At 41.3% G+C, this 24,810-nt stretch overlaps 2 protein-coding genes and 1 long non-coding RNA gene across 11 annotated transcripts in view; 2 read left to right on the top strand and 1 right to left on the bottom strand.

The window, feature by feature from the left end:
* Nucleotides 1-2,172, top strand: part of TAF1 (TATA-box binding protein associated factor 1) — a 48,196-nt gene extending 46,024 nt beyond the window's left edge. For 7 of the 9 annotated variants that reach the window (XM_083722679.1, XM_083722683.1, XM_083722678.1 and 4 more), the window contains one exon: nt 1,922-2,172. In XM_083722679.1, the coding sequence (XP_083578805.1) occupies nt 1,922-1,997 (76 nt within the window). In that variant the 3' untranslated portion in view covers nt 1,998-2,172. The remainder of the gene's footprint in view (nt 1-1,921) is intronic. The other 2 variants (XM_083722681.1, XM_083722680.1) reach the window with 1 other exon arrangement.
* A 3,208-nt stretch (nt 2,173-5,380) lies between these two features.
* On the top strand, nt 5,381-21,841 carry HTATSF1 (HIV-1 Tat specific factor 1). Its single transcript, XM_083722970.1, has 9 exons — nt 5,381-5,974; nt 12,014-12,218; nt 12,623-12,670; nt 14,229-14,383; nt 14,800-14,963; nt 15,776-15,875; nt 17,788-17,877; nt 18,553-18,690; nt 20,311-21,841. Exons 1-9 carry the CDS (start codon nt 5,804-5,806, stop codon nt 20,593-20,595), a joined length of 1,356 nt encoding a protein of 451 aa, XP_083579096.1. The 5' UTR covers nt 5,381-5,803; the 3' UTR covers nt 20,596-21,841.
* On the bottom strand, nt 21,440-24,555 carry LOC310837040. The gene is made up of 2 exons (XR_014560364.1): nt 23,100-24,555; nt 21,440-22,843 (listed from the first exon to the last, which is right to left on the bottom strand). It is a non-coding gene; the product is annotated as an uncharacterized lncRNA (long non-coding RNA).
* Nucleotides 24,556-24,810: the final 255 nt, after the last annotated feature.

Here is a 24,810-nt window from a genome sequence, read left to right as displayed (position 1 = left end):
CCAGCATTTTAAAATGCTGTCCCGGGGTTTTTTAAAATGCTGGGGGTGGGAAGAAAAGCCCTTGTCCCCCCCCTCAGCCTTCAGAAGAGGTCGGGGGACAGACTGTCCCGGACCTGGTCTGAAGGCGGTTTCCATAGGAACGCATTAATTGATTTTTAATGCATTCCTATGGGAAACCGTGCTTCGCAAGACGAAAAACTCGCAAGACGAAAAAACTTGCGGAACGAATTAATTTCGTCTTGCGAGGCACCACTGTATTGTTTCTCTTCTGTAGAGTGCTCAGTACACATGAACTTATTTTCTTTATTGGGGTCAAAGTCCAGACAGCAGAATTAACAACAGGAACAATTTTGTCTACTGCGCCCGCCCCTTGAAAATTCCCTATAAGCTTATTTGCATTTAAAATAGCACTCCTTCAGCCAAAACCTATGTTCCAGAGTTTAAAATCAGTACTCATTCATCAACTATCGCTGTCACTGCAGCCTGTCTTGTCCTCGTTGCCATAAAACAGAATTTCACGACAGGCCTGGTGATATTCGGATCTTTTGTCAGCAAGAAGATATTTAACTCTGAGCAGCCAGGTAATTTCCTTAGTAACCGTTGAATTAGCTCTCTTTGGGTATCATGATACAGTGGGCAGTATAGAAGAATGGGCCCAGTGTATTCAAGCTCGTCAGAATTGCATGGGTAGAATCTCTGTTGGACTGGGATGTCATGATATCCACCCGCTAATAATGCTGAAGGGTAAACATTAAAGCGGGCTCTGGAAAATGCCCAACAGTGTTTAGAGTTGTCCAGTGCACTTAAATAATTTGCTGGACAGGATCTTTGAAGTTCGTGTAAAAATTTTGGAGGATTGATTAAGATCATTTTGGAATTCTCTGATTCATTCTCTAATTATTTAAGATAATTCTCTAATTAATTAAGAGCTAGTCCTTCCCATTTCCAGACCTAAAATATATTCAGGAGAAAGGCCATATAAAGCCAGTTTTCTTGTGATGCCCTTCCACCATTTTATTTGATAATTATCAATCAGTGTCAAAGAGAGCCCAGTTGAGGTCTTATTAAGTCTTAGCCATGTGTACAGAGTAACTAGCCACACTTCAGCTTCAATCCTATTTAGGCCCATCTCCAGTCTACAGGGCTGCACTGGGGACACATTTAGGGATTTGGAGAACTGACCTTGGGAATCCTGATTGTAGTTTTTCATAGGGGTTCAGATTAGAGAGGGGGACTAGTTGTGCACCATATAATAATTGTGCTATGGATTTTGCAGCAAATAGTTTGATAGCAGCTGGGATAAAAATTTCCTCCCTTTGCTCAATGGAATCTTAAGATTGCTGCAGTACTTTTTTAGGCCATAGAGGAAATGTGATTAATATGGGCAGTTTTCTTTCTTGAAGCTTGAAAGACAACCCCTAGATATTTGAAGCAGGTGACTTGTTCAATGTCTTGGTTATCTATGCACCACCTGTAGGTTTTCCTTCTATTGGAGAAAACCATGACTTTTGTTTTTTGGTAGTTTACTGCTAATTGATCCTCCATACAGTGTTGGACTAGTTTCTTAAGAGCAATCTTAAAGCCAATCTGTGTCTGAGACAGGATGACAGCATTATCTGCATAAAGCAGGATAGGCAACATTTTATCTGCCTTTTGGGCCATGTATATCTGTCCCTTGAAGATGTTTACTAAGGGAATAAATGTTAAACAAAAAGGGGCCCATATGCAACCTTGTTTGACTCCCTTAGCTGTTAGAATTGGATTAGGAAGATGACCTACCCAGCTGCATCTCACACTTGTGTTGCTGTAAAGTTTGTATATCAACAACAGCTAGCATCGGTCTATCGTCTTTCTAAGTTTGTCCCACGCTCAGTACACATGATAAATAACAACAGCATCATGAGATTTCTTTCTTTTCCAGTAGCCACGAGGACGAGGAAGAAAGTGACGACCTCCCTTCCATTGCAGGGGACAGTGATCTGGATTCAGATGAATAAAACACTTTATTGGGGATCATGATAAGATTGCATCATGGTCTCAGTGTATAGATTTTTCATTGTTATGCAATGAAACGCTGCTGCTAAACTGAGACACTTGTTGATTCATTCTTTTATGAATCAATATTGTGTTTAGGATGTATATAAAGGTATATTAAAAATTACCCTTAACTGCGCGAGAGTTGTTTTTTGTTCATACAAGCACTCCTTCTAAAAGTCCAATTTGGCCTTCTAAAAGTCCAATTTGGCCTTCTAAAAGTCCAATTTGGCCTTCTAAAAGTCCAATTTGGCCTTCTAAAAGTCCAATGTGGCTCTCACCACATGAAGCATTACTGCTCAAACCACTTGGAAAGAAAGGAAAATGGCTCACATATGCTGATTTATTAAAGGAACATGATGGAAAATGGAAATTAAGAGATTATGATGAGATCAAAGACCACTTTCAGAGTTGGTTGCATTATGTATTAGAGTATTTTAATATTTTTTATTGGAAGCCGTCCAGAGTGGCTGGGGAAGCCCAGCCAGATGGGCGGGGTATAAATAATAAATAATTATTATTATCGACAACTATATGAAACACATAAAGAAGACAGCAAGAAAGGAAGTGTGCATGCACACGAAAGCTCATACCAAGAACTAACTTAGTTGGTCTTTAAGGTGCTACTGGAAGGAATTTTTTTAGCAAGAAAGGATTTAGTTATACTAGATCTGGGTTTCAAACAGAAGTGATTGAAGGGAAAGTGAAATTACTGAAGGCCGCATACAGCATACTATTAGAATGGGAGACGAAAGATGAAGAGGTAAAATCAGTTATGATTAAATGGGCACAAGATGTAGGTCACAACATTATGATGGAAGATTGGGTTAAATTATGGAAAACTGACTTAAAATTTACAGATTGTTCCTTATTGAAGGAGAATTACATGAAGATGATGTACAGATGGTACACAACACCAGTGCAGTTAGGGAAAATGTACAAAACTAGTTCAAATATATGTTGGAAGTGTAAGGAAAAGGAGGGAACATATTATCATATGTGGTGGGATTGTAAGGCAATTAAAACATTTTGGAAAATGATATACAACGAATTGAAGAAAATGTTCCATTTAACATTTGTTAAAAAACCTGAGGCATTTTTGTTGGGGATTGTAGAGAAAGACCTGCCAAAAAAGTTGAAAAACATCTTCATGTATGTGACAACAGCCGCAAGAGTTCTGTTAGCACAAGGATGGAAGACTGAAGAAACCCCAACTAAAGAATCATGACAAGAAAAATTGATGGACTATGCAGAACTGGCAAAACTGACATATAAGCTACGGGACAAGGTTAACTGTGACTTTAAGGATGAGTGGGAACCTTTTACAAAGTATCTGAAGACCCAACAAAGTGAACTGGACACCTTGGCAGGTTTTGAATAAACATTCACAATTTTTTTATTGATAATAATAAGCTAAACAGTTTGAGGATCTATACAACTTTGTAACATGCAGAAAACAGCATTATTAGAGAAACCAAAGACTGGAACTGAGGGAAGTCTGTGGGTGGGTTCTGTGTGGGAGGGGGAGGGGGAGGAAAAATGGGGGGGAAATAAGGATGATATGTTTTTGGGTAATATGTCTTGTTATAATTTTGAATAAAAAATAAATAAAAGTCCAATTTTGCCAAACAATGCAATTGTTGTATGTATGTATGTATGTATATTTGTGGTACAGTTTGTGCTAATTTGTCCATCCCTGGTGTTTTTGAAAAGCATTGCCAATTTAGGAGCTTAAATGGATGACTTGTATCCACATCCCTAGGTCACATATGCTTGGCTCTAAATACCCTTTTGCTTCCAAGCAAGCAAGTTATCACTCACAGGTTTTGATCATAGCTGAGGAACACTTAACCAAACTCTGAATAACCCTGTATCTATAAAGTTTGGTGTGTGTTTTCAGTTTGAATAAAGGGCAGGGTTTAACAGTTGCGGATCCCAAACCACTTTGAAAGCTGTTACCATGAGAGGGCGAATGGGTGCATGCCAGATACGTAGCATGGGCGGGGGGTGGGTGTCCGTGGCCCCGTGCACAATTTTGTGAAGGGACGCAAACAGGCTACCCCACAGCAGACTCCCTTATCAGAGCCTGGCTCTGAGCAAGGAGCTGCACATCTTGTGCCTGGCGCAGCTCTGCCCCTGGGTCAGGCCTTACCCGGGGGAGGAGAGCAGGAGTGTGGGTGGCAGGTTTCCCATGCCTTTCCTACCCTGAAATGTGGCGTGTGTGGGCATATGCTCTGCCACTGGTGTATACAGGAAACTGTGCTTTGGGTGGAGGGTCTAGAACATGAGTAGGCAACCTAAGGCCTGGGTGCCAGATCCGGCCCAATCGCCTTCTAAAGCTGGCCTGCAGATGGTCTGGGAATCAGCGTGTTTTTGCATGAGCAGAATGTGTCCTTTTATTTAAAATGCATCTCTCAGTTATTTGTGGGGCATAGGAATTCATTCTTTTCTTCTTTTCCCCCAAAATATAATCTGGCCCCCCACAAGGTCTGAGGAAAAGTGGACTGGCGTCTGCTGAAAAAGGGGAGCCCAAGTCCACCATACCTCCCACTGAAATTCATCAAGTGGGGTCTTGGGCCCAGAGCCAGCCTGGTAGTGCAGTTGGTTCTGGCTGGCTTCAAGAGCTGCTCGTTGCCATGGTGCCCGCCATTTTGCTTCACGAGAAGTCCCCATATGATGTGTCTTGTGCCGTTGAACCAATCACGCAACATTCAATCCCTACTAATGAATCTACAATACTTAAAATATAAATCCGGTGACACTAAATGAAATCTGGGGACATTCTGGGGACGGATTTTGTCCAGGGACATTTTCATAAATCTGGGGACTGTCTCCGGGAAACGGGGACATCTGGTAACCATACTTTGGGAGGCACAGCAAAAATGCTGCTTTGTCCCAAGAGAAATAAAAATTGGTTTGCGGCATGAGCCCTGAATGTTGCCTTGGAAACAACCACCAGTGAGCTCAGTGGGGCTTACTTCCAGGTCCAAATAAACAGAGTTGGGCAATCAAGATGATCAGGGGCTCGGAGCCAACCATCAGCCAATGGAAGGAATATTTTTATTTTGTTTTGACATCAGCCAATGGTTTGGAAAAAGAGCTTCAAAGAAGAGATCCCTTGATGGTACCAGATCAGGTACCAGAGCACGTGCGCCTTGCTCTCATGAAAAGGGGGGGTGGGCTGGGGTGTGTCTCCCTCATTCGTCCCCCCATCCTCCAGATAATGAGGCGTGTCTCTCATTGGCTCCCAGATCTTGCTTTTCAATTGGGTGCTTTTAAAAATACACATCACGTGGCTACGCCTTTGCGTCCCTCCCCGCGGACTTCCGCTCTTGCTCAGTGTGCGCGCGAGGAATTCCTCCTCAGCTTTTTGTAGAAAATCATAAAACCATCAACCGGATCCGATAAACAAATAAATAAAAGGGCTGAGGTGGATAATATTTCTGTGCGTGTACAGACGGAGAATGAGGTGTGTGCGGGGGGGGAGGGGGTAACGGTCATTTCCCGCGCACGCGCCGTTCGCTTCTTCCATAACCGGCGGTTGTGAGGCGGGGCGTGAGTGGAGATGTGACAGGACTAGCGTCGCATGTGGAACGGGGCGGGGCCGCGCCTGCGCAAGAGCAGCCGTGGTGCGAGACCGCGCGCAGGCGCCCTGAACGGCTTCGTGCAGTCCGGCGGCTCCCGAGTAGGAGGCGGCGGCGGCATCTGAGGCGCGGCCTAGCCTGTGAGGCGCGTTTTCTACCTCGTCAGCCTGGGCTCCGGCAACAACATGAGTATTGGCGGCTCGGATCGGAACGAGGAGTTCTACCAGCAGCTGCGGCTTCAGGAGCTGTACGGCAAGAAGGAGGAGGAAGGCGGCGAGGACCCTTTCACGTACACGGACCCGGCGGACGGGACGCAGTACGAGTGGGATCGCGACAAGAGGGCCTGGTTCCCGAAGGTGAGGGGCGGGGCCTGCGCCCGTCATGGCATGGACAGGGAAAGAGGCCGCCGCTGTTTCTTTGCTTCTAATTTCATTACTTTTGTATGCCGACTTTCATCCAAAGATCTCAAGGCGGTTCACAGCACAAAAAACACAAAATACATAATATAAAAGCAAGAACAGGAGCAAAGTATGTCTTAGCCTTGCTCTCGTTTGTTGCTGCTATTTATACAGTGGTCACAATGTTCTGTGTGCAGGTTAATAGTGATCATGGTAATAATAATAGTAATATTGATGGCCCAGGTTTGTATGAGGCCTTTTCCAGGCTGGCCCAAAGGAGGTGATGGAACCAATGGTAGCTCGCTGTGACTTGTTTGGAAAACACTTTGAGCATAAAATTGCTTGCATCCACCAAGACTTTGACTCTGCTCTTACAGTAGATGTATCTCATGGGGTGTCCAGAGCACAGTCTAGTCCTGGTGTTGGATGAGTTTCAGTTGGCTTGAGGATGTAGACAAGGTGCGCTGGTCAGTTAGGGCAACAACTTGCACTCTGGAGTCTAGACCCTTGCCCCTCTTGGCTGATAAAAACCAGCAGGGAGGGAACAGCTGGGCCAGGGAGGTGATCAATGCCTCTTTAAGAGTCCCTGCCTGTTTGAAAGAAGCAGTGGTAAAATCACTCCTTAAGAAACCTTCCCTGAATTCAGAAAACCTAACTATTGGCCATTTGCTAACCTTCCTTTCCTGGGCAAGGTTCTAGAGTGAGTAGTCACGGACCAGATCTAGGCGCTTTTGGAAGAAACTGATTTTTCTGGATCAATTTCAATCGGGGTTTAGGCCTGGTTTTGGCACAGAAACTGCTTTGGTCACCCTGTATGATTTCTGTCAAGAGAGAGAGAGAAGGGATACATGTCCCTGTTAATTGTTCTCGACCTCTCAGCGGCTTTTGATATACCATTGACCATGGTATCCTTCTGGAGCGACTCTCCAAACTAGGGGTGTGTGGCAACACTTTGCGGTGGTTCCAATCCTACTTGGATGGCCGTTCCCAGAGAGTGCTACTTGGGGAATGCTTTTCAACCCCGTGGAACCTTCAGTGTGGGGTTCCACAGAGCTCAATCCTATCCTCCATGCTGTTTAACATCTGCATGAAACCACTGGGTGGGGTTATCCAGAGGTTTGGAGTATTTTTTTGTCAGCAGTATGCTGATGACACTTGGCTCTATTTCTCCTTTACATCTGCAGGTGAGGCAGTGGAAGTGCTGGACCAGTGTCTTGCCTTGGTAATGGATTGGATGAGAGCCAACAAACTAAAGCTCAATCCAGATAAGACTAAGGCACTGTTAGTGGGTGGTTCCCCAGACCAGATGACTGGGACATCGCCTGCTATTGATGGGGTTACACTTCCTCTCAAGGAGCAGGTTCGCAGCTTGGGGGTACTCTTTCACCCTTTGATGTTGCTGGAGGCTCAGGTGGCCTCAGTGGTCCAGAGTGCCTTCCATCAGCTTCAGCTGTTGTCTATGCTCTGGTAACTTCAAGGTTAGATTATTGCAATGTGTTATACGTAGGGCTGCCTCAGAAACTTCATCTAGTGCAGAATTCAGCAGCCAGGTTGCTCAGAGCAAGATGGTTTGAACATATTACACCGATCCTGGTCCGACTGCACTGGCTACCAATTAGTTTCCAGGCCCAATTCAAAGTGTTGGTTTTGACCTATAAAGCTTTAAACAGTTCAGGACCACAATACCTCAAGGACCGCCTCTTCCATATGAACCTCCCCGGACTCTCAGATCATCTTCTGAGGCCCTCCTTTGTGTGCCTCCTCTTTGAGAGGACTGGAGGGTGGAAGCAGTAGAATGGGGCCTTTTCTGCAGTGACTCCCTGTCTGTGGAATGCTTTCCCCAGGGAAGTTTGCCTGGCACTTTCATTATACACCTTTAGGTGCCAGGCAAAAATGTTCCTTTTTAACCTTTGGTTGAGCGGATTGACATCCGACATCCTGTACCCTTTTAAAATGTGGCTCTTTTTTTGGGGGGGGGTGTTATTGGGTCATTGTTTATTTTGATTTTATATATTGTAAAAATACTGTGAACTGCCCTGAGACCTCTGGGTATAGGGCAGTATATAAATTAAATAAACAAATAAATAAAATAAACAGCCCAGAAACATCTGCAGAGCCAAAGCCCACCCCCCGCAGCCCCAGGTCCACTTAGAGCTAGGGTACAGTTAAGGAATCATAATCATAATACAAATAAGTGGTGTTAATGTTAGCCAAGCTTTTTGCTTTGGGGCTGTTCTTAATATTCTCTGAATTGGACTGGTAGTTTTTGCTGTGGTGTGCTTTGCAGTGCAGCAATTCCTCCCTCCCAGGAAATCAAATTGGAAATAATAATAATAATAATAATAATAATAATAATAATAATAATAATAATTTTTTATTTATACCCCGCCCTACCCAGCCGAGGCCGGGCTCAGAGCGGCTTACAAGCAATAATAAAAACAAGATGAATGATTACAACTTAAAAACAAAAATAAAATACAACATTAAAATAATGGAACATTAAAATATTAAAATGTAGCCTCATCACAGAAGGAGAAGGAAAAGAAAGAAAGAGAAAAAAAAGAGAGAGAGAGAGAGAGAGGGAGGGAATCAAATTGGCTCCAAGCCAAAGGCCAGGCGGAACAACTCTGTCTTACAGGCCCTGCGGAAAGAAATCAGATCCTGCAGGGCCCTGGTCTCATGAGGCAGAGCGTTCCACCAGGCCGGAGCCAGAGTTGAAAAGGCCCTGGCTCTGGTTGAAGCCAATCTAACTTCTTTAGGGCCTGGGACCACTAGGGTGTTATTATTTATGGACCTTGAGGCTCTCCGTGGGGCATACCAGGAGAGGCGGTCCCGTAGGTACGAAGGTCCTAGGCCGTGAAGGGCTTTAAAGGTCAAAAGCAGCACCTTAAATCTGACCCTGTACTCCACCGGGAGCCAGTGCAGCTTGAAAAGCACTGGGTGAATATGCTCCCATGGCAGAGACCCCGTGAGGAGCCTCGCTGCAGCATTCTGTACCCGCTGGAGTTTCTGGGACAGCTTCAAGGGCAGCCCCACATAGAGCGAATTACAGTAGTCAAGCCTGGAGATGACCGTCGCATGGATCACTGTGGCCAGGTCGGGGCGGGAAAGGTAAGGGACCAACTGCTTGATGCGGCAAAGGTGGAAAAATGTCACCTTGGCTGTTGCTGTAACTTGCGCCTCCATGGAAAAGGAGGCATCAAGGATTACACCCAAACTCTTAACGGAAGGCAATGGCACTAATTGGGCCCCCGCAAGAGAAGGGAGTTGGTCCCTCATCCCCATGCCATCCCGACCTAGCCATAGGACCTCTGTCTTCGAAGGATTTAGTTTCAATCGGCTCCCACGAAACCATCCAGCCACAATATGTCTTTTACTCTTATTTCATGTGGAAAAATTCCATGTATGCCTGGTCCCTACATTGGCAGAGTTAATTAACGTTTATATGCAAATTTACTTTGGAGTGGCCTTTGTCTGTTTTGTTTTTTAGTATGTGGATTATAAAACTTACTTTGAAGAAGAAAAACACTTTCAAAAAGGTCTTGATTTGCAATCTATTGACAGCAGTACAGTAATTTCCCTCACAGCTTAGTTGCCATGGCAGCCTCTGGGGAGAATTATCTTAATGTTTTAGATTGACATGTGCCCTGTGGATGCGAGCTGAATCAGTGATGTAAAATATTTTCAAAGTTTGTTTTGATGCCATGTAGCTAATAATAATAATTTTATTATTTGTATCCCACCCATCTGACTGTACATGCATTTGTCTTTGAAGACAACACTTTGTGTTTCGTAATTGATTTTAGAATTTTCAGTGAAATTTGTAAAGAAGAAAGTAATAATAATAATAATAATAATAATAATAATAATAATAGGAAAGGAATAGGAATATAAGAAGAACCTGCTGCATCAGGCCAATGACCCTTATAAATCCAGCATCCTGTTCCCACAGTGCCCAACCAGATGCCCCAGTGGGAAACCCTCAAGTGGGGCCCCAGCACAGCAGCCCTCTCATCTCCTACTGTGGTTTCCATCAACTGGGTATTGAGAAGCCTTGCTGCCTCCCAACTGTGGTGGCAGAGTATATTCATTGTCGCTAGTGGCCATAATGATAGCATTACTGTCCACAAATCCTCTTTTAAAGCCTGTTCCATAAAGTGAGTTCCATAGTTTTAAGGAAGTGCTGTGTGAAGATTTTATCTGTCCTGAATTTTCCAAGAGGAAGGCGGGTGAGTAAAGCTCTTGGGGCTCTCCTACTATGCGTATTAATATGAGTACAATAGTGTAACTCTAAAGTATCTCCTAAAAAGATCAACATTAACAAATGAAAATAAATAGGGGAAATACTTTATAATGTTCATTTGATAAAGTAACCTATAAGGAAACACTATTGCATTATGCTAGGGGTGGCTAATCTGTGGCCTTCCAGATGGTAACTGGAAGCATGGCCAGTGCTCAGGGATAAGGAGAACAGGAGTCCAGCAGCATCTGGAAGGCAACAAGTTAGCCACCTCTGTATTAAACAATGCCATACCCTTTTGAATTTTGTAAGGGGTTGTCCTTATAAGTTTTATAAATAGATAAAATTATAATGGAAAAAATGCTACAAAGAACAGTTTAGAAGGAATAAAAAGATGGCATTGCATCAATGTCATATTGTGTTTCAGATACGGTGAAGTACCTGCAAAGAATTGCACAGGTCAGACATAATTTGTCTTCCACCCCCCTTCCCCATTTCCAGTTTCTTGGGAGAGAAACTGTTCTTCACTTTATACTTGTGCTCCTGTGCTCAGCCAAAAGTTGGGTGGGGAGCTCATCATCCTTGTCCACACTTGCCACAGTGAACAGGCCTGTAGATCCCTTCTTAGGGAAGTTCACTGTTACATTGGAAAGTTAAAAACAACATATAGTAAAAAAAAGGTAAAGAGCTCTTTCCCCTTCTTAACACCAAGCAGTAGTCTAGGTGAAGAGATTTTTTATTTATCCAGACTTTCTAGCTGTTTTTTGAAATCCTGGCTGTACATTATTTTATGCTGCCTCCATGCAAGGAAGTTGCTTACTTAAAAAAAAACCTGTTATTGTACAGGGTGAGTCCTTTAAAAGAGGTCCCATGGATACAGAGTACACATGTTCCACGGGGCCTCTTTTCAAAGACTCATCCTGTATAAAGCACATTCAATATTTTTCTGTTTGCTGCCTCTGGAATGCTTATTAATAGGTTGTCAAAAGTTGTTCATTCAGGATAAATATAAATCATTAGGGACTTAATCTCTTAGATATGCAAAGTTGCTGTGGTTCACAAAATGACTTGTACTGATGTACCTATAGCAGCATCCTTATACCTTGTATACCAGCTGGCTGGGACTGATGGCAACTGTAGTGTGAAACAGCTGGAGAGCACCATGTTGGGGAAGGCTGTTATAAAAGATGCATGTTTGTCCTCCTATACTGTCATTTGCAGTTTCATTATGAAAGGCCTCTGCCCCATAATTTAAAAAATAGAACATGATCATCATGATTTGTTTCAGTGTTTAGATTGGTACATTTATCACATGTAGTAGCTCTGGGGAGCAGGTCGCGCTGTGATCTAAACCACTGGACCTCTTGGGCTTCCCATTTGCAAGGTCGACAGTTTGAATCCGCATAACAGGGTGATCTGCCGTTGCTCTGTCCCAGCTCCTGCCAACCTAGCAGTTTGAAAGCATGCCAGTGCAAGTAGATAAATAGGTGGCATGAAGGGAAATGGCATTTCCGTGTGCTCTGACACTTGTCACAGTGTCCTGTTGCACCAGAAGCTGTTTAATTATGCTGACCACAGGACCTGGAAAAACTGTCTGCAGCCAATCACCAGCTCCCTCAGCCTGAAAGCGGAGATGAGCGCTGCACACCATAGTCAAATTCGACAGAACTTAACCATCCAAGGGTCCTTTACTTTTACCTTTACCTAGTAGCTCAGACAGAATCCCTTATCTATCTCTGCTCTGAATTCTCTTTTAGGTTACTGAAGATTTCCTGGCAACATATCATGCTAACTATGGCTTCCCCACTGAAAGCTCAGATAATTCATCTGCATCTCTTACAAAGACTGAATCTAAAACTCCTAAAGATTCAAAGAATACCAAGATCCAGCAGCCAACAGATCCAAAAGCATCTCAGGCAACAGATCTTAAACAAAGAGGAGAGAAAAGAAAACCTGATGCAGGCAAGGGGCCCCGTTGTGCATGACTTAGAAGTAGTCTGCTGCTCAAGAAGAAATGTCTATTTCTGTGGAGTTGAGCATTTAACAGCTTCAGTGGCAATGTTGCATGCATCTTCATACTGAAAGATCTCATTACCATTCAGAAAGACTACTTAATCACTTCTGAAAGTCTAAATTTTAAAGAATCAAATGACAGGCAACTTTTAATGATTTGTGATCTTTGGTAAAGCTGCATAAATGTGAATATAGGAAGCTGCCTTAGGCCATGTCAGACTGTTTGTCTGTCTAGCCCAATAGTGTCAGCTCTGATTGGCAGCAGTTCTCTATGGTCTCATGTGAATTTCTGTGGTCTCATGTGCTGGTTTAGAACTGCAACATAACTAATCTAATCATGATCTGCTCCTTAGGATGGTTTCATGTTGAAGAACAGAGAAACACAAATGTATATGTGACAGGTAAGAAAAAAGCTCTTGGCATTTGCAGATTGCTGAAGATGCATTGGGAAGCCTTATGGTTGAAAGTCAAACCTTATGGTTAGGAAGACAGATGTATCTGAATATACTTTAAAAATATATTATTTTACTTTGGATTGCATAAAAGCTTTGCAGTGGAGCAAAACCTTTCTGGAAGTTGAAGAAGAGAAAAATGATGGAATTTTATTCAGGATTTTAATACAGTTTAGCTGGCTGGAATATAGGAAATAAAATAAAATAAATAAAATAATAAAACAAAACAAAACGGAACAATACCACCAGGGAAATTATAGGTGGGTACGCTAAGAACAAAATAACCTATTAAAAACTGGGTTCTGTGCGTATATTTGAGAAGCACGTAACAGAAATTATTACGCAGAAGTTATTTATGCTGAAATGTGTGAATTTTTTGTCAGCCTCCTACCTTCTTCATTGTTTTTCTGCTTAACTATAATTGAGAGCCACACTTTGTCCATTTAGTGGTGATGTGGATACTACTGACTCTTAGGCAAGTGGGACCTGCAACTGCTAACAAATCCCCTTTAGGCAAGTTCATTCCATCCAAGTTAGAAAGCTGTCTTATAGCAAGTCAGGCCATTGGTCCATCCAACAGAAAAATGCCTACGCTGCCAGTGGCCCTCTAGGTTTCTGAAGAGCCTTTCCAGCCCTCTCTGGGGATGCCAGGGGTTGAATCTGGGACCTTCTGCATACAAAGCATGTGAATTATGACCCCTTTCTGTTCTTCAACACTTGCAAAGTGCTTATATTTTTCTAAGTACTGTACGGATATTAAAAGTTAAGAAAGTTGCTGCCTGCAGGCTTACAATCTGACATATTTCTGTTGAAATACAAAAAGTATATAGGTTAATGAAATGGGGAAATAAAAGGAAATTAGGCGTGGAACAGCTATACTTTAGCAGCTGTTGAATGGGACCAGATTGATCTCTCTCTTGCTCCAGATCTCTTGGTGGGTAGCAGAAGCCAGAGTGTGTCTCTCTTCAGCTCTGCATCCCTGATGCAGTTTTCCAGCTTAAGTCAGTTGTCCATAAAACCTTTTTTGTGGCAATGAAACACGAGGACTGTGACTCTTTTCCTTCCTAGTACCCCCTCCTGCAACTTTTGCTCCCGTCCTGTCTGCTCCTGAATGTGCCAAAGCAGAGTTGATGTTTGAAGTTCCAGATGCTTTCCATGGATTCATTCTGAAAGGCTCCTCTGGGTCAGGATCATCAGATTTCAACTCTGGAAAAGTGAGGGAGAGTGAGCTGTGTTTCATGACCTCCCTGAATACTGCAAGAAATACCTGCTTTCATTAAAACAATTCACTGCATGGCACATACTTTGGGATCTTCCACTGTGTTCTTAAGTCCAATAGCCAGGAGATAATGCCAGAAAGCGTGTGAGTAGGGAAGACTAAATGTATATTGAAGAACACCAGGAACCTTGTGATGAGTTAGAAACCTCTATTTGATTCTTCTGTAAAAATTGATTTTGTGAAGTTGGCAGGTGTATTTCTTGCATTTGTTTAAATTTATTTCCACAGGTTTGCCACCAGACATTACAAAAGATGAGTTTGTGCAGGTTATGTCAAAATGTGGTATTGTTATGCGTGATCCACAAACAGAGGAGCCTAAAATTAAACTTTACAAAGACAAAGAAGGAAATCTTAAAGGAGATGGGCTCTGCTGCTACTTAAAGGTTAGTTGTATGCTTCAGTTATACTTTCACAATGATGCTTTCAGTCTTTCACTTGTCTCTTTGTTACTTTGAATTTTATTTTTATTTTGAGCAGTCACTGGGACTTCAAGGTAGCTTATTATGGTAATTTTTTTTGGTAAGTTTTACCTCTTTACAAGCCAAACTTTGTTGTTTGGACAAAAAAAATTCCTTCCAGTAGCACCTTAAAGACCAAGTGTGCATGCACACAAAAGCTCATACCAAGAACTAACTCAGTTGGTCTTTAAGGTGCTACTGGAATGAATTTTTTTTGTTTTGACTATGGCAGACCAACACGGCTACCTATCTGTAATTTGTTGTTTAGGTGGAAGGTAAGAGTCCTTCCACCTAAGTCTGAATTACCTCATCTAATTTTTTGTTTTTATTTTTAATAATAGAGAGAATCTGTTGAATTAGCATTAAAACTATTGGATGAAAATGAAATTAGAGGCTACAAATTGCATGTGGAAGTTGCACAGTTTCAACCAAAGGGGGAGTACGATGCCAGCAAGAAGAAAAAGAAATGCAAGGACTACAAGAAGAAGCTGTCTCAACAACAAAAGTGTGTAGTCATTTATGTATATACAATTGGCTTTTACATTACTGGGAGTATACAGGCTAAAACCTGAAATCTAAAAATATGTCATTCATTTAAACCAGTGAAACAAAGTTTCTAAACTGTCTGGCACAGCTTGCAGTTGGCTGTTATACCTTTTATGATTTCTAAACTTCAGGATATTTTGTTGATACCGAGTGTGCTGTCGTTTAAAGCTATGTCCACGCTTATTTTTGTATTAAGTAGAGTAATTCTGCAGCTATACATGCTTGGCAAAAAAAGAAAGAAGAATTGTAAAAATGAAAAGGGAGGTGGCTGTCCGGGGAAAAATACTTTGACAGTTGCACCTGGCCTTGCATCCATTGTGTTTTGACTATACGTGGTATTGGCTTTAGGTGCAATCTCCAGAATGTAACCTCCATGTAAGTTGAGGGCTTACTCTAGTGGTGTGACATTTTTACCACAGTTTTTTTTTTACAGCAGCTGCCTGATACCTTTATCTCAAAAGCTGCTCCAAATTTCACAAGGGACTAGCTTCAAACTAAATATATACTGCTGGTGCTGAGTTCAGTGGGGCTTAGCTCGAGGTAAGTGAGTATGGGATTGCAGCCTTCTTTAAATTGCCAGAAACTTAAATCAGGTGGTTTTCCAATAGTTTTTCAGATTCAGGTTGCTAGCTTCATTATGTGTTATGAAATAACTGCCGGTGCTGAGACCTTGATTTAGGAAATATCAAATTTAATGGTTTTTTCCCAACAAACTCTTATAGAAACTGAAGAGATCAGCCCCAACCCCTTACTATTGCTTCATTTCATTAGACTGCTGGATTGGAGACCGGAGAAGAAAGATGGCAGTGTTCGAATGCGGCATGAGCGTGTTATCATTATCAGGAACATGTTCCACCCAAGCGATTTTGAGGTAGGGAAGCACATCACCCCCCCTTTTTTTAATGTAAGGCACAAAAGCCGGGAATGGCAAGTGCAGGTAGTCATGCTAGGAAAAGAATCTAATGGTGCCCCGCAAGACGAATGCCTCGCAAGATGGAAAACTCGCTAGAGGAAAGGGTTTTCCGTTTTTTGAGCTGCTTCGCAAGACGAATTTCCCTATGGGCTTGCTTTGCAAGACGAAAACGTCTTGCAAGTTTGTTTCCTTTTTCTTAACACCGTTAATACAGTTGCGACTTGACTTTGAGGAGCAACTCATAGAACGCAGTGTACATAGTAGCCTTTTTTGAGGTTTTTAAAGACTTTGGTGATTTTTTGAAGCTTTTCCAAAACTACTTTTGCAGCCATTTGGTAAGTTAAGCTTTTAAACCTTTTTTGGGGGGGTTTTGGATTTTGGGTTGGGGTGTTTGGAATTCAAGGACTTGGTGTTGGGGAGGGGTTTGCAGGAATCTGGAAGCTTGCGTGTTTTTTTGTGCATTTTTGATTTTCTGTGACCATTGGGCCACTCTGCTGTTTTTTTAAAAAAAAATCTGGATTTGAATTTCTGTGTGCTGGGTGGCTGGGGGAACAGTTGGGGAGGGGATTGCAAGAATCTGGAAGCTTGTTTCCCCCCCCCCCCTGCATTTTTATGATTTTCTGTGACCATTGGGCCACTCTGCTGTTTTTTTAAAAAAATTCTGGGTTTGAATTTTGAAATGCTCTTTACAGTATGTGTGACTTTAAAGAGCACTTAATAAACTCTTGTTTTACCAAATTTGGCTTTGTTTGGACTTTTTTTGACCATAGGAACGCATTAATTGATTTTCAATGCATTCCTATGGGATTTCGTGCTTCGCAAGATGAAAAATTCGCTAGACGAAAAAATTCGCGGAACGAATTAATCTCGTCTTGCGAGGCACCACTGTAATAATAATAATAATAATTTTTATTTATAGCCCGCCCTCCCCAGCCAAGGCCAGGCTCAGGGCGGCTAACAAGCAATAATAAAAACAAGTTGAATGAATACAACTTAAAAACAAGACTAAAATATAACAAATTAAATATTGAAACATTAATATATTAAAATGCAGCCTCATCACAGGAGGAGAAAGGAAAAAGAAAAAAAGAAAGAGGGGGAGGGAATCAAATTGGCTCCAAGCCAAAGGCCAGGTGGAGCAACTCTGTCTTACAGGCCCTGCGGAAAGAAATCAGATCCTGCAGGGCCCTGGTCTTATGAGGCAGAGTGTTCCACCAGGCGGAGCCAGAGTTGAAAAGGCCCTGGCTCTAGCTGAGGCTAATCTAACTTCCTTAGGGCCCGGGACCACTATGGACCTTGAGGCTCTCCATGGGGCATACCGGGAGAGGCGGTCCCGTAGGAACGAGGGTCCTAGGCCGTGAAAAAGATATGTGATAGGTATCTGAAGAAGTGTGCATGCACACAAAAGCTTATATTTAGAACAAACTTAGTTGGTCTCTAAGGTGCTACTGGACTATTTTTTAAAAAAAATTCCCAACTGTGTCAGACCAACATGGCTACCTATCTGAATTTAAAGATGTGGTTCTTTTAATTCTAAGAAAATATTGTAAAAGGATATTTTATTTCATGTATACTTTGTTCATTTATACCACTTATTCTTTTTCACATGGGCAACACAGTAGCCCTGCTAAGATTCCATTAATGCTGACCAGGAGCATTCTGTCCTGTAAGGAAGACGTGGTTTTTTTGGAGTTATGCTTTGAGCATCAGATGAATATGAAACCCAATTTCAATAATACTCATTAAACAGTTTGGCCAGGATTGGCTTAGTGTCTCAGGATGGTATAGCCAGTATGTGGAAATTCTTGTTTCTGAAGCAATGTTGGAAAATGCTTTTAAGATGTAATCTTGTAACTGGATCTTTTTGCAGGAAGATCCTTTAGTGCTAAATGAGATAAGAGAAGATCTTCGGACAGAATGTGAAAAGTTTGGACAAGTGAAGAAAGTCATTCTATTTGACGTAGGTAATTTTACATGATCGTAGTTGTTAGTTGTATGTAGCAGATACCTAAATTGTATTCAATGTTAAATATTTTCCTTTTTTTTTGGAGAAACTGTTTTAGAAGAAGTTTAGATTAACTGCCAGATATGTTTAAAGTTTCTTGGATTTAAAATGCTTCATTTTATTAATAAATAGCCCCCATCCTCCTGAGGAGCTCAGGGTGGCATTCCTCTGTCTTCTTCCTCTCCTCTTGATCCTCACAGCTATCTTGCAAGGTAGGTTAGATTGAGAGATGTGGACCAAGACACCATTGTGTCTGAACAGGGAACGGATTCTAGGTCTCCCAGGTAGAAAATCTATTATTCCGTCTAGTACACCATACTAAACAGACAGATAGTCAGTGAAGATAGTGCCTCACAAGAATGTGTTTAAGCAGCTATAGAATTCTGATGTTGATACTACCATTGCAAGTATATAGGCTGACAAATATTTAAGATATTTAGGAATATGGTGTGATGATAGCCATCTCGTAATGTTTTCAGAGTTTCTTTCTTTCTGGAAGTGATTCTCTGGTACCATGGTACTTTTAAGGTGTTCTTGCTCTTGAAGTCCCAGTAGTCCCAGTAATTATGTTTAAGCGTATAAAGGCCTAGATTGGATTTGATAGCCTCTGGCTCTCTTTTGTTTTTATAGAGGCACCCAGATGGTGTTGCTTCTGTGTCATTTAAAGAAGCAGAAGAAGGAGATGTCTGCAAACAGGCACTCAACGGGCGATGGTTTGGTGGACGTCAGCTCTCTGTGGAGACATGGGATGGTGTAACAGATTATCAGGTGTGTCTCTAATAACAACAACAACAACAACAACAACAACAACAACTTATTATTTATATCTTTTAGCTATTTGAGAGATATTTGAATCTATGTTTGAATATGATGCATTACATAGAGGCTGCTTTCAGGAATCCTACTGCAGGTTAGAAACCAACACATCCCCTCTGGCCGGCTAGCCAAGGGTGAAAGCTCTGGATCTCAGGCATTCATAATCACAACGGAGAATTGGAAATTTGAGTACTTTATATTTTCAAAGTACTTTCTCACTTTAAGTTTTGCTCTGCAGTCATGATTCCAATAAGAATTTTGGTTCCCTTCCCCCGCGGGAATGAGTCCCTTTTTGAAGTGGTGCAGCAAAGCATGTCCCTTTTAACCCATAACAAAAAAAAGTCACCTTAAATTTAGCCTGTGGCATAACATGCTGTTACATTCTCCCCTCATCCCCTAGGCTTGTCCAGCTTATTACTATTAATGCAGAGCTTTCCATATACATGTTGCTTTACAAAGAATGAAAAGATTCTCGTGGTGTATAATTCAGGAAACAATAGAAGGGAGACAACAGAGGGGACATAGGAAGAAAAGGTTATAGATCACTGCAAGTCCCTTTGGGTTTGGTGCAGCTTACTTATTAGCAAAGATGTATAGGAACATTCTTTAGTTCCACAAATCCCATTTATTTCAATGGAATTAACTTAGGAATGATTAACTTTTCAAGTTGATTTGAGTGGGGCCAGTGTAATTCACAGCACAGATCTATTCACAAGGAAGTCCCTTTAAGCTCAACAGGACTTACACCTAGACGAGTGTATCCAGGATTGCAATCTAAATTGAGTTGGATCCCAATTCATCATTTTGAATTTTTATTAATTTGTTTTTGTTCGTTTAGTTTACCGTTTTTAATACCATCATATAGAAGATTATTAGACATATTAAACTGAGATTAGGATGGGTACAGATACTTATTCTGTGAACTTGAGATGAAGTGTGGTATATAAATGTAATAAATAAGAGTTTTAAAAATCTGGTCGGTCTTATAGGTCATACATTTTATGTGATACTCACCTGAATTTAGATCTGATATTTAAAGCATTGTATACAGAAGACATTGAAACCTAGGTCTGTCTCACACTTAAACCCACTTAGGCTTTCAGCAGCCTTAAGTCTTCTTGTACTGTTTGTTCATAAGAGTTTTATGTGTGTGTGTTTTTAGTGCACTTAATTTACTTATAGTTACAGATAGGTAGCCGTGTTGGTCTGCCATAGTCAAAACAAAAAAATTCCTTCCAGTAGCACCTTAAAGACCAATTAAGTCAGTTCTTGGTATGAGCTTTCGTGTGCATGCACACTTCTTCAGATACTTCTTGGTATCTGAAGAAGTGTGCATGCACACGAAAGCTCATACCAAGAACTGACTTAGTTGGTCTTTAAGGTGCTACTGGAAGGAATTTTTTTTGTTTTAATTTACTTATGTTTCAGGGGCATTCCTGCAATATAAATGTAATACTTAACATAGGTTTTGGTTAGGTTTCTGAAGCTTTGATTATTAAGTCACAAGCAAAAAGCTCCCCCAGGCCCTTTTTGGCACAAAACATTTACATTTACTTTCATATGTGATCGCAGGTTGAGGAGACTTCAAGAGAAAGGGAAGAGAGACTGAAGGGTTGGCAGAAGTTTTTAGGTGATCCAAATACAGAAATGCCGAAAACAGCATCTGATGCAGATTCTTCGGAAACTGGTGTCCAGCTCCCAGAAGGAGTTCAGCCATCTAAAGATAATAGTGCATCTGAGGGCGGCCCAAAGGGTGAAGCAGCTGAGAGAGGAGATAATGGTGAGGGTACCAACGAAGATGTCACAGCATCCACAGACAGCAGCGTTGCAGGCAGTGACGAGGAAGCAGAGACCTAACGTCTTTAACTCATTTGTAAAAGCATGTATGTAGGGTAACCTTTAGACCTCTGTTATGCTGTGCTTCGAAGCAACTGCAGGCAGCATTCAAATGAATATATATGCATTACCCTGTTAAGATATCATCAGCGTGTTTTTGAAGTGTTTCATTAATAGCAGCATTTAATGATCATCTGCTGCTGCTGTCCAAGCTGTGTGTATGTGTCCATAAGTTGCCAAGAGCCTGCTGAACTGACCAGCTGTCTTACATTATACCTTTGCTTGTCAATGTTCAAAGTCCATCACTGTAAGCAGGTACAGACCTGCAGTTCCTATTAACTACACAATGACCTTTAGAATTACAGAGGTATGAATGCTTTTAATTTTTTTTCTCCCAATTTCCTAAATGCCCCAATCTTTGGATGATCCAGTACTTTTTTGGATGAGCTGGCTTTCCTGATACTATGCACTTTTAAAATAACAGATCACTGAGAATACATTACAGTATTGGCACCCTGTACATGTAGCTGGGGAGTGGAAAAAATAATTATCACCCGCAATTAATAAAGATAAATGTTCTGAAAGTACTCTCCTGGGATGCAGAGTTTTAGATGACTGAAGTTCCCCTTTCATTTTAATTCATTTTAAATCCTGATGAGATTAGTTGACAAATAGGAAAAATGTGTAAATAAGTCTAACTGATCTCTGTTTTTAATTTTTTGAGGATAAATTCATATTGGAAACAAAGTGAGAGCTTGTGTGGTGGAAGTGTGATTCTTTTCTTCACCTTACTGTGTTCAGTTGTAGTTTGGTTTCAGGCATTTGTCAAGGGTGATGAGCATATAGAGCCTGTTTTTTGGTATACTTGGTTTTACTACAGGAGACTACAAACAAAATTGTTTTGTGATTCCCTCTCAAAATTGTTGCTCAGATTTTAAAAGACAGATGTTTGTTTACAGATGCAAACCATTCAGAACTAGCAAACATTTGTGTTTTGGTTTTAAATGTACCTGGCTTCCAAATGTTGTATATAAAATTATTTTCCAATATCATTTTTAACAAGATCTATCAAATCAACTGCACTAAAAACCACCAAACTGTTACTGTTTTTAAGCTCAATTCAGACATAATGAGGAACCATGAACTTCTGTGATGAGAATGAGCAGCAGTGGGCGTCTTCCTCTTAATGTTTAGCATACCTGTTTTGTATTTGGGAATATGGGATTATGTTTTAAAAAAATTAAAGAGAGGTTAAATTTGCATCACATTTGGACTGTTTGCTTGCTTGAACTTGCTGCCAACAGAAGAAAAAGCATTTCCATGTGAAAACTAGGAATTTGAGTGAACAATGAGTGTTCATTCTAGTGTTGTTGGGGTTATTTTTAGATACTATCTGTACACCCAGGAACAACAACAACAATTTATTTATAGACTGCCCATCTGGCTGGGTTTCCCTAGCCACTCTGGGCGACTCCCAATTGAATATTAAAAACACGATAAATACATCAAACATTAAAAACTTCCCTAAGCAGAGCTGCCTTCAGATGTTTTCTAAAAGTCAGGCAGTTGTTTATTTCCTTGACATCTGATGGGAGGGCGTTCCACAGGGCAGGCGCCACTACCAAGAAGGCTCTCTGCCTGGTTCTCTGTAATTTCGCTTCTTGCAGTGAGGGAACTGCCAGAAGGCCCTTGGAACTGGACTTCGGTGTCCGGGCTGAACAATGGGGGTGGAGACGCTCCTTCAGGTATACTGGACTGAGGCGGTTTAGCGCTTTAAAGGTCAGCACCAACACTTTGAATTGTGTTCGGAAACGTACTGGTAGCCAATGTAGTCTTTCAAGATGTGGTTTCGGTGGCCGCTCCCAGTCACCAGTCTACCTGCCGCATTCTGGATTAGTTGTAGTTTCTGGGTCACCTTCAAAGGTTGCCCCACATAGAGCGCATTGCAGTAGTCCAAGCGGGAGATAACTAGAGCATGCACCACTCTGGTGAGACAGTCTGTGGGCAGGTAGGGTCTCAGCCTGCATACCAGATCGAACTGGTAGACAGCTGCCCTGGATACAGAATTGACCTGCGCCTCCATGGACAGCTGTGAGTCCAAAATGCCTCCCAGGCTGCGCACCTGGGCCTTCAGGGGCACAGTTACCCCATTCAGGACCAGGGAGTCCTCTCTTATTATTATTATTATGATTGGAACACATTTAGGAAATTGGGAGCATCTTGATAATAAAAATGAATGTATTGCCTAGAATGCTATTTTTATTCCAATCTATACCGATAGTGGAGCAGGACACTTCAAACAATGGCAAAAGGACATAATCTAAATTTATCTGGCAGGCGGGAAAGCCAAGGATTAAATATAAGTTACTAATGGATGCCAAGGAAAGAGGCAGATTCTCTTGCCAGATTTAAAGTTATATTATGAGGCACCCTGCCTCTGCTGGCTACATTAATGGATAACGGTAAATAATTCAGATATATTAGATCTGGAAGGTTATGATAACAGATTTGGATGGCATGCATACCTTTGATATGGAAAAACAAAAGTACATAAGGAATTCCTGAACCATGTAAGAAAATCAATTTATGCTGTATGGGGAAAATACAAAAATCTTTTAGAAGGTAAAACTCCATGGTGGTTATCACCATTGGAAGCAATATCAGTTAAAAAAACAAACATGGAAGGTGAATGGGCAACTTACAAAGAACTGTTAACCAAAGTAGGAAACCAATTAAAGGTGGGGAAAAATGAGGATGTAAGACATTTATTAAAGATTGGTTACAATACCACCAACGATCTGTTTAGGCTGGACAAAGGATTGGGTTTCAGTAAAGAGGTGTCAAGGTTTGAAAAGGATTTGTTGGGAAATAATGAAAAACTATTGTCAAAAATGTATAAACTGTTGGAATGGGAAACTAAAGATGAAGAGGTAAAAGCAGTAATGATTTATTAGGTAAAAGATGTAGGGTACAATATACAACTTGCTGACTGGGAAAGATTATGGAGGGAGGATTTGAAGTTCACAGCATGATGTACACAGAAAGAAAGTTATATGAAAATGATGTACCGATGGTATTTGACTCGCACAAGATCAGCGAAAATGTACAAAAAACACTACCAACATATGTTGGAAGTGCAAAGAGAATGAAGGCATGTTATGCCACACGTGGATGTGCAAAAAGGCTAGAGCATTCTGGGAAATTACATACTGTATAATGAACGGAAAAAAATATTTAAGATAATATTTGTAAAAGAAACACCTTGAAGCTTTTTTAATAGGCATTACAGGAGAAGAAATACCAGAGGACTTAAAAAGACTGTTTATGTATGCAACAACAGCTGCAAGAATGCTTTTTGCCCAGAAATGTAATGAAGAGGAAATGCCAACCAAGGAAGAGTGGATAGTGAAGATGATGGACTGCAGAAATGGCGAAAATCACTGGGAAGATCAGACACCCAGATGATTGTAAATTTTAAAAAGAATGGTATAAAATTATAGAGTACATTAAGGAACAATGTAAAGATTTAAAGACGTTAGCAGGATTGATTTAGCATTTATAATTTTTAATAGGTAAAGGATTAAATAAGGATTTAATTAAAGTTGGATATATGTAATTAAATGCGGTAAAAATTAAAAAGTGTATCTGTGGAAAACGGGGGGGGGGGGGGAGGAGGGAGGTCCAGGGGTTCAGCGAATCCCGCAATTGTATAAATATTATTAAATTTAAGTTTGAATGATGTTAATGATGAAAAACTGAAAATAATTTTTTTAAAGGAAAGGTCATTCAGATTGAAATATTTTTTGTGTAAGTTTAGTTGTACTAGACTTTACTAACTGACTAGTGTGATAGTAATTTTAAATAAAATATTTCTGGAATTGAAATGGCTACCCTGTTATGAGAATACAAGTTCTGTGACTCAAGTTTGTGTGTTTTCGGTATAGCACAAATTTACCTTACAATGTTCATTGTTTCAGGTTTGGTCGATGGGCAGAATAAAATCGTTGCAATTCTGATGCAGTATTTCCAACCTAAAATCTCCTGTGGCTAACCGTGGCCTTCTCTGAGGGTGGTCAGCCCCAGAACCAGGTGTATAACCCTAGCAGAGGGGCTTCTGGGCAGGATCAGCCAACCTGCCCAGATACCCAGTCTGCTCACTCCACCTAGAGCAGCGTGAAAGGGACTATCTGCACGCCCAAGAAGGTGGTGGTATTATTTACTGATATCATGCGCTAG

The sequence above is a fragment of the Podarcis gaigeae genome (assembly GCF_964106915.1).
Source record: "Podarcis gaigeae genome assembly, chromosome: Z".
Lineage (NCBI taxonomy): Eukaryota > Metazoa > Chordata > Lepidosauria > Squamata > Lacertidae > Podarcis > Podarcis gaigeae.
Note: the sequence above shows the minus strand (reverse complement) of the source record. Positions and strands in the feature narration are given on the sequence as shown.